The 7,840-nt window shown below is 32.1% G+C and overlaps 1 protein-coding gene across 1 annotated transcript; it reads right to left on the reverse strand.

Moving 5' to 3' along the window:
• Positions 1-1,474: 1,474 nt before the first annotated feature.
• LOC131626709 (putative MO25-like protein At5g47540) lies at positions 1,475-5,098 on the reverse strand. The gene is made up of 11 exons (XM_058897546.1): positions 4,729-5,098; positions 4,470-4,631; positions 4,218-4,336; positions 3,896-3,970; positions 3,447-3,540; positions 3,314-3,373; positions 2,628-2,696; positions 2,265-2,363; positions 2,126-2,170; positions 1,914-2,016; positions 1,475-1,827 (listed from the first exon to the last, which is right to left on the reverse strand). The coding sequence occupies exons 2-11, from the start codon at positions 4,629-4,631 to the stop codon at positions 1,757-1,759; spliced, it is 897 nt and encodes a 298-aa protein (XP_058753529.1). The 5' UTR covers positions 4,729-5,098; the 3' UTR covers positions 1,475-1,756.
• Positions 5,099-7,840: the final 2,742 nt, after the last annotated feature.

Below are 7,840 nucleotides of genomic sequence, written 5' to 3' on the forward strand. Positions count from 1 at the left end.
AAACTTGTTCCAACACTAAACAACTCATTTCACGTTTTCTCCAACAATATAATTGCTCTATCTTCTTCATGACTTTGGTATGTCTCATCAAACACCATATCACATGTTTTTCATTATTAACAAACTCCCTTGTAGCTTTTGAAATATAAAACTCTCTTTTCCATTCTTTATAAATATTTTATCTGACTATTTAACTAAGAAAGTGTTTAGTTGTTTGGTTTATGCTTCCAGTTCTAAAAGAAATAGAACTAAATTATTTTAAATCTAGGAAAAGCATATACCTAAGTACTAATAAATATGATGTTAAAGGTTACATTTTATTTGATTTACATAATAGAAACCTTTTTATATCCAAAGCTGCTCATTTAGTTAAAAACGTATTCCCTTGCACCAACACATCACTTCTTCCCAACAAATATTATATAACAATAAACCAACCTACTCCTTAGAATATCTTTACACTAACATACATCGTAACACTATAGATGTCCCAACACTAAACAACTCATTTCATGCTTCCTCCAACAAAATACTTTTATCAGGGCCGTCTTTGAGGGCGTGCAAGGCGAGCTACCGCACAGGGCCTCAAACTTTTCACATTTAACAAGTGGCTAAATAAGCCCTCATAAAATGTTTATATTGATCAAATTATGATCAGATAGGACCTCTATTTGTTTTTCCTTGACTAAACTACGACTAATCTACACAGGGCCTCCGAAAAAGTTGAGACGGCCCTGACTTTTATCTTTTTCATGACCTCGGTATATCTCATCAAACACATGTCAACTCATTTCATGCTTCCTCCAACAAATTACTTTTATCTTTTTCATAACTTTGGTATATCTCATCAAACACATGTCACTGTTTTCTATAACAATAGGTCTGCAATTCATATTACAAACATTCTTAAGTAAAAATAATATATATCAGCTCAACCAATCAGATCTTCAAAGTTTCTACCAACTCTCTACACCTTAGTCCCTTCACTATATTATCACTCAAACTTGTACACCTTAGTCCCTATTCAAGTAAAAATAATATATCTCATGTCAATCAAATTGTTGATGTTTCCCCAACTCTCTGCACCTTAGTCCCTTCACTATATTATGGTTGTAACTACCCTTAAGTTGTAATTACCCACCAACCCTCTACGTCTTAATCTCTTTACTGTCTTCTTTTTCATCTTTTTTTCCTAGAATCTTTTCCTAGAATCTATTTCACTATATTTCATATTGTAAAAGTATTGTCTTCCTTTCATCTTCTTTTCCTAGAATCTATTTCAACGTACTTTGACCGGCTTTGACAAGGCAAGCCTATACCGTACATGTTTATTTGTCATCCCTATATTTTAATGCGTAGTGAAATGAATTTATTTATTTGAAGTCATAAAAAAAAATTTTAAACATGAGAGGAACAGAAAATTTAAATTTTATAACCCACCTCATAAACCATCCTATAGAAGCAAGCAACTAAATGGTCAAATTTTTAGTGAAATTTATAAATTGAGTGGCTAAAGTTAAGCTTTCTAGACCCAAAGAAAGCCATATACTTCTATTACATGTATATCATTTTAGCAATTTATTTATCTACCAAATTTACATAACCAAATAAATTATGGAATGGAAACATAGAAATGTATGCGAAATATTAATCTCGACTTAACGAAGTCTAAAAGAACTGTAACAATAGTCAATCAAATCAAATGGAGCGATGCACAACTTGCTTCTCAACATAATATGTAGTTCAAGGATTGTCCCTACTCCCTAGGTTCAAGGGCAGCAATTTCCTTCATGACTTGAGCTTTGTCAGCTTCAAATTGTTCATCCTCTGAAAATCAATAAATATGCAAATGTGGGAACATGATACCATTAAAATAATTGCAAACTCTTGACAAATAGAGTCACATCATTTACCTTTATCGATTTTCAAGTCGCCCAACAACCTTAGAAGCTTGTTTCTATTGGTAACAAGTATGCCGATGATATCTGGTGGTTTCTTCTGATTAGCAACAAATAGCTGTTACAACAAGAACACATCAATACACAGAAGCAAAAGTTGGTAGGCAAAAAGTTAAGAATAACAATTTAAACGTATATGATTTTCTGTATTTAAGTAATTGTAATACCTTGAAAACATGAAATGATTCTATCTGTATGCTCTTGCTTGACTCCTGCAGAAAGATATCAGCAATAACATATTAAACAATTAAGGCAACAAAGAATACAAATTATAACTCATACGAAGTTATACAGGAAGAATCATACTCTCATAAGATTCATTAAAATCCTTAAGTTCTCTCTCGAGCTGACATATCTTGTCATTATTGCAGCATTTGAGCGATCAAGTAACATATCTCCCAACAACTGTAAAAGCGAGAAAAAAACATAACTACATATCAATTTAACAAGAAATAATATGAGGAGAAGCAACAACAATAGTGCATTGACTTGTTTATTTTTCAAATTTATATTTTAAAGGTATAATGAAATCAAAAATACCACCATTAAGCAAGCAAAAATTTATTACAACAACTTCAAGAGGATAGTTCTTTGAATCCTAGACATCTTCATTCTTGCCTAATTCAATATTCTTACGGTCTAGATAAATGCAAAAAACTCGCACCATACCTTCACAGCTTGACGCCTTGTAATATAATTGGAAGATTCCAATAGTTTGGAGTTATATTCTTCAAAAAACTGAAAAGAATTAACATTTAAAACAAACAAATGAGTTGGGGCTAGTAACTAGCATGGAATGAGATAAACCAAATAGAAAATATTTGCAAGTAACAGAATTGTTTGGATTCAAGGAAAATAGTAAGAGGAAAAAATGCACAAGGAAAAAAATAGTTAGTCTTTTACTTAGTTGGAAAGAAAAAAAAATGAATTGAATGTAGTAATGATAACAGGGACAATATGCAGCCTTTTCTAATGCTTTCCATCCAAAAGGGAGGGAAACACTTTACCCCGTAGGTCCAGCATATTATTCCATTCCCTTATTAGTTATTTGTATATTGCTAACCAAACATGTTGAATGAATCTCAATTATTGTGTTTTCATTTCTAATAACATTTCCCCTCCTCTCTCTTTCGGACGCTACAAACAAATGTTAAAAAGTGCCCTCACCATCACAAAATTACTAACTATTAGTCTATTATTATAAGAACCTTCACCAATCAAACATGCCATGATACCACACATGCCAGTAAGAAGAGGGATAGGACAAAAAGTGGCATGCCAAAGACAAACATAAAAATTAAAAACTAAAAAGGCAAATATTTTTTAATTAAATTTAGTATGTATAGGGAACCTACCCATTCATAATTATTGGTAAGGAATTCAGCTACGGTAGATTTATGTCTCGTCATGAGTTCCTGCAATAAAATAGCATGATAAAACAACAAACTTTGTGGGAAAAATGTGCATGACGCCAAAAGTAATAACTACCTTAAAAGTTGCTGCGGCATCTGCGGCTATATCAAAGTTTGGGATTTGAATGTACTCAAAAAACTTCTTCATATGAGGTGTTTCTAGAACATATCTGATATAAAACCAAGACTTATCATGTAAGTCACCGAAGTTGTGCTTGAAAGAAATAAAATACCTATTGACAACTTTTATTTTTCATCTAACTACTGTCACGTTTTTGTATGAGCTTCTTACAAATTACCTTTCTCATTGGCAATTAAAACAATTCACTTAGAGGTATAGTTATATAAAAGTATAGCAATTATTTATGACGTACAAAACATGAAACTAATTTAACACGCATGAAACTAATCTAACGTGAATTAAAACCTCGACCGAAATGATTGCATTCCTGCCAGAAAACGACAATCACAAGTTTGAAATCACATAAACGACAAAAATGAAATGATTTGCTTCTTTTTCCTTACTTTGCAACAATCTGATGACGTATGCACTCCCTTAACATTGCACCATAATGCAAAGCCATCTCTGGGTTTTCATAGCTGAAAAAATTAAAAGTCAATAACATACTAGAATCAATTTCGGAAAAAATAAGATGAACCTGACACAACTAATTTCCACAAAATATATACATAAAATTCAACTCATGTTTCAAAACTAGATTTAGATTTCAATTGATTTGGCCAAAGCGGTAAATTCACCAACACACTATAATTCAAACATCAAGAAACCAAAATGTTAATCCAATGTTATTTTCTGACAAAAAATCATCAGCCAACAGTTATTTACCTTGTTATCAAAGTATCCATAAGATCCATATTTTTTTCCAAGTAATCAGAAGCAATCAGCTTAGATTGAACCTGCTGCCTCTGTAAATTTGCAACAACTTGAGTAGCATCTTTCCTAGCCTGCACAATCACAAAGTCTCAACACCAGAAAATCCCCACACAAAAATATAAAAAAAATATCTCACATCATAAAAAAAATACTAATATCATATATCACAATTTGTGTAAACAACAAATTCATCACTATAACTACCTCCAAATTCAATTTTGGAAGACACTCAACGATAAGTCGAAGAGTGTTATCGTTGAAAAACTCCTGAGTCAATTGCGAACAAGCTTCAGGAACCGGTTCAGCTTCACTATTTCCATACAGAATTGTTTTCATCTCTCTCAAATTCTTAAACAACTCGATCATCTAACGATAATATAATCATCAAACAAATAAAACATTAACAATTAAGAAATTGAAATTCAAAATAAAAAAAAGAGGAACAGATTAATTGAAATTGAACCTTATCATTATCGCGCTTGTTAACGGAACCACTCTGTAGAATTCGGAGAAGATCTCGAGTATTCCGAACAATGTCGGCCGGAGTACGGGGCTTAGGCTTGAAGAGGCTCTTGGATTCGGCCGGAGGTGGAGGTTCGGAATAAACCACCACCTCCGATGAAGAGGCTCTTGCAAGCCCCTTCGATTTCGACAAGCACACACCTATTTTTGCTAATTCTGAATCATCGATTTAATCGTTTTAGGGTTTTTGATTCCGATCGAAAATCGATTAATTTCTCTTCTCCTCTCTTCTCTTCTATTTTCTTTTCTTCCAACTGTTTTTTCTTTTTCACTGTTTGTTTGTTTGTTGTGATTCTCTTTCAACTATGCGAATCGCTAACTAATAACTTAATTTACAGTACCTTTCAGTTTTCGTGGTTTGTCCTCAACACGTGTCCGTTTCATTAATAGCCAGTTCCTTGCCGATTTCTCTACAAAAAGAATCAATGTTAAATTATTAACTAAGTTTTTCATCTATATAAATATTTTTTGTTTTATTTTTTATTTATTTTTTTATAAATTAATAAGTTTTAATCTTTCAAAAAAATATTTTGATAAAAATATTTTAAATATTTTAGAAGGTGTTGTAAGATTATATCAAAAATTTTCACTTTAAATTAAAAAAAAAAGTATAAATAGAATTTTAAAACTTCAAAGCTGTTAAAAAACAAAGAACAAAACATAAGGTACTCTCTTAGAGGAGAATGGTTGTTTTAGGTCTTTAGTGATCCATTTTAAGCGGATTGTTTTTTTCACCCTTACGTCTTCTCCTCTACCACTATGAAAAATCTCAAATGCCCTTAGCATCTAGAGATGCATCTTCGTCTGAACCTTTTTTATGCACGTCTCAGATAAAATTTATGAGAAAGCCTTGTTCTGTTAAAATTTAGTCAGGAGATGCATCTCCATATGCTTTAAAGCTAATTCGGAGATACATCTCTGTAATCTCCTTAGTTCATTATTCAGTGAGCTTTTCGGAGATATAATTATGGAATATGCTCTATTAGTTCAAACTAAAAACAACATGAGACATTGGCAGTATTGAAAAATAGCATACATTAACATTGAAATAAACATAACATTTATAATTTTTAACTTTAACATAAATTTACATTACATGTCATTACAAACGGGTGGTTCAGGACGTTGCAACATCCTTATAATATCTTCAGCTGGTCTTTGAATTGTCACACCCACTTCAATCGTACTCTTTGTTGAATAACGGTAAAAGGTACTCCACATAACCTTTAAATCATCACCCATCTTCAGTTTTAGCATGATGAATCATGTCCTTCCTTTGTTGTCAATCTAGGGTGAACGATAATTGAGTTTGACAACTCTTCAATTTTCTAGATATCGTAAGAGAATATTCAGTTTGAATTTGAGATCGAAAAGAAGTATATCTTCGGAGACCCTAAGTTGAAGTAAGGGATTTGGATCATTGAAATACACAAATGCAAGATGGAGATAGGAATTCATTTTTTTTTAAAGAAAATGGAATGAGAGACCCTATTTATAAAAATGTAGATCAATAAGAACCTTACAAACCCTATCATATAATCATGACAGAATCCAGAGATGCATCTCCAGATCCCTTTTTTTCCAAAAAATAAGAGTCTATTCGAAGATGCACATCCGAATAGTCCATTATTTTGTTGTTTTAATACTTAAAAGGTATGTCTAGAGATGCATCTCCAGATCTACACAAAAATTATGTAGTTCAGAACCAATGTAATGCATAATTTAAAACACAAAAATTGTCTAAAAATTACCACTTAAATTAATAAAATTATGCAGTGTTTTACATACAAAAAGCTTTTTTTTTTTTTACAAAGGGAGGGCCAAAGCGCAAACAGAGAAAAATTACCTAATGATTCTAACAAAATTATTTTTAAGATCCTCTAAGAGCAACTGACTCAACCAACTAGGCCTCTCTTTATGAACTTCATTTATCCCGTGACTTCCCCGTTTAGTCAACATATTTGCACACTGATTAGCTTCGCGGAAAATGTGCTCAAAACTAATATTATAAAAAGTTTTGCTAACATCCCAAATATGACTAATGAGCATGTTACATTAATAGATTATAACTAAAATGCATCAAAACATATGCCACTATCTAAATCTAATGGTGGCTCATTCTTTGACTTTTCCTTATTTGCTTCTCTTCTAATGTCGCTCAAATTGGAGAACTCTTTCATCCTCTCTATAAAATGATTTGGCCAAGTTTCAGTATATTCTGTGAAAATATGTTGTCCACTTCGGTGATGTTTTTGGTATAGGAATTCCCGATTTCAAATAAACCTAAACAAAATATTTTTTGATACCCAACCAATACACATGATACATTCGGATGGATTTTGAGGTGGCTTACTTCGAAGTGGAAAGAATGTTTCTGATAAACTATATTGTGTTAAATCAATATGCATCATATCTTAAGCATTGACTATAAGGTGTCTCATTTTTAAGAAGCGCGTCCATTTTTCAAACGGAGTCGAACAAGTAAGACGAGGAACTAGAGCATTGAGAATTGTATCGTAATTTGCTTTCTTCCCGTATAACTTTGTGTATGATTCCCTGTGTGTCTTCATATCTAGTATAAGATGACATTAATTGTATCGTCACCTTCAACATTTACAATCCGCTCAATGTATTTATGTATAAAAAATGAAATCTCTTTAATGTGTTTGATTTTTGGTAATAGCGGTAGAGGAGATGGTTTGCTAATGCAAACACCCTTTAATGTGTTATTTCACTATGTTATCAACTTTCATGGATCTCTCTTAAATCACTTCCCACTCGGTCATGATAAATATGTTTGATTTATCGTTTTTCATCACATTATCATCATCAAAACGGATCTTTTTCCAATGAGTGCAAAATTCATCTATATGTATTGGTTTTCCAAGCTTCATATTCTTTGAAATTAAACAAGCACGTGGAAGATCGTACATCTTCCTAAGTACATCTACACTTTGAACTATATGAACTTGTTTTTTATCTGCTCGCTTAGCTTCGTGAAAAATAAAATTCAATGTCGCTCGAGATACGTTGCCAACCAACTGGGAAAATAA

Source organism: Vicia villosa, linkage group LG1 (genome assembly GCF_029867415.1).
Source record: "Vicia villosa cultivar HV-30 ecotype Madison, WI linkage group LG1, Vvil1.0, whole genome shotgun sequence".
Classification (NCBI taxonomy): Eukaryota; Viridiplantae; Streptophyta; class Magnoliopsida; order Fabales; family Fabaceae; genus Vicia; species Vicia villosa.

Coding starts and splice junctions, on each gene's coding strand:
- LOC131626709 (XM_058897546.1), bottom strand. CDS start 4,631: ATGATCGAGTTGTTTAAGAATTTGAGAGAGATGAAAACAATTCTGTAT. Junction 4,337..4,469: donor TTCCAAAATTGAATTTGGAG/GTAGTTATAGTG, acceptor GTGATTGTGCAG/GCTAGGAAAGATGCTACTCA. Junction 1,828..1,913: donor CGACTTGAAAATCGATAAAG/GTAAATGATGTG, acceptor ATTGATTTTCAG/AGGATGAACAATTTGAAGCT.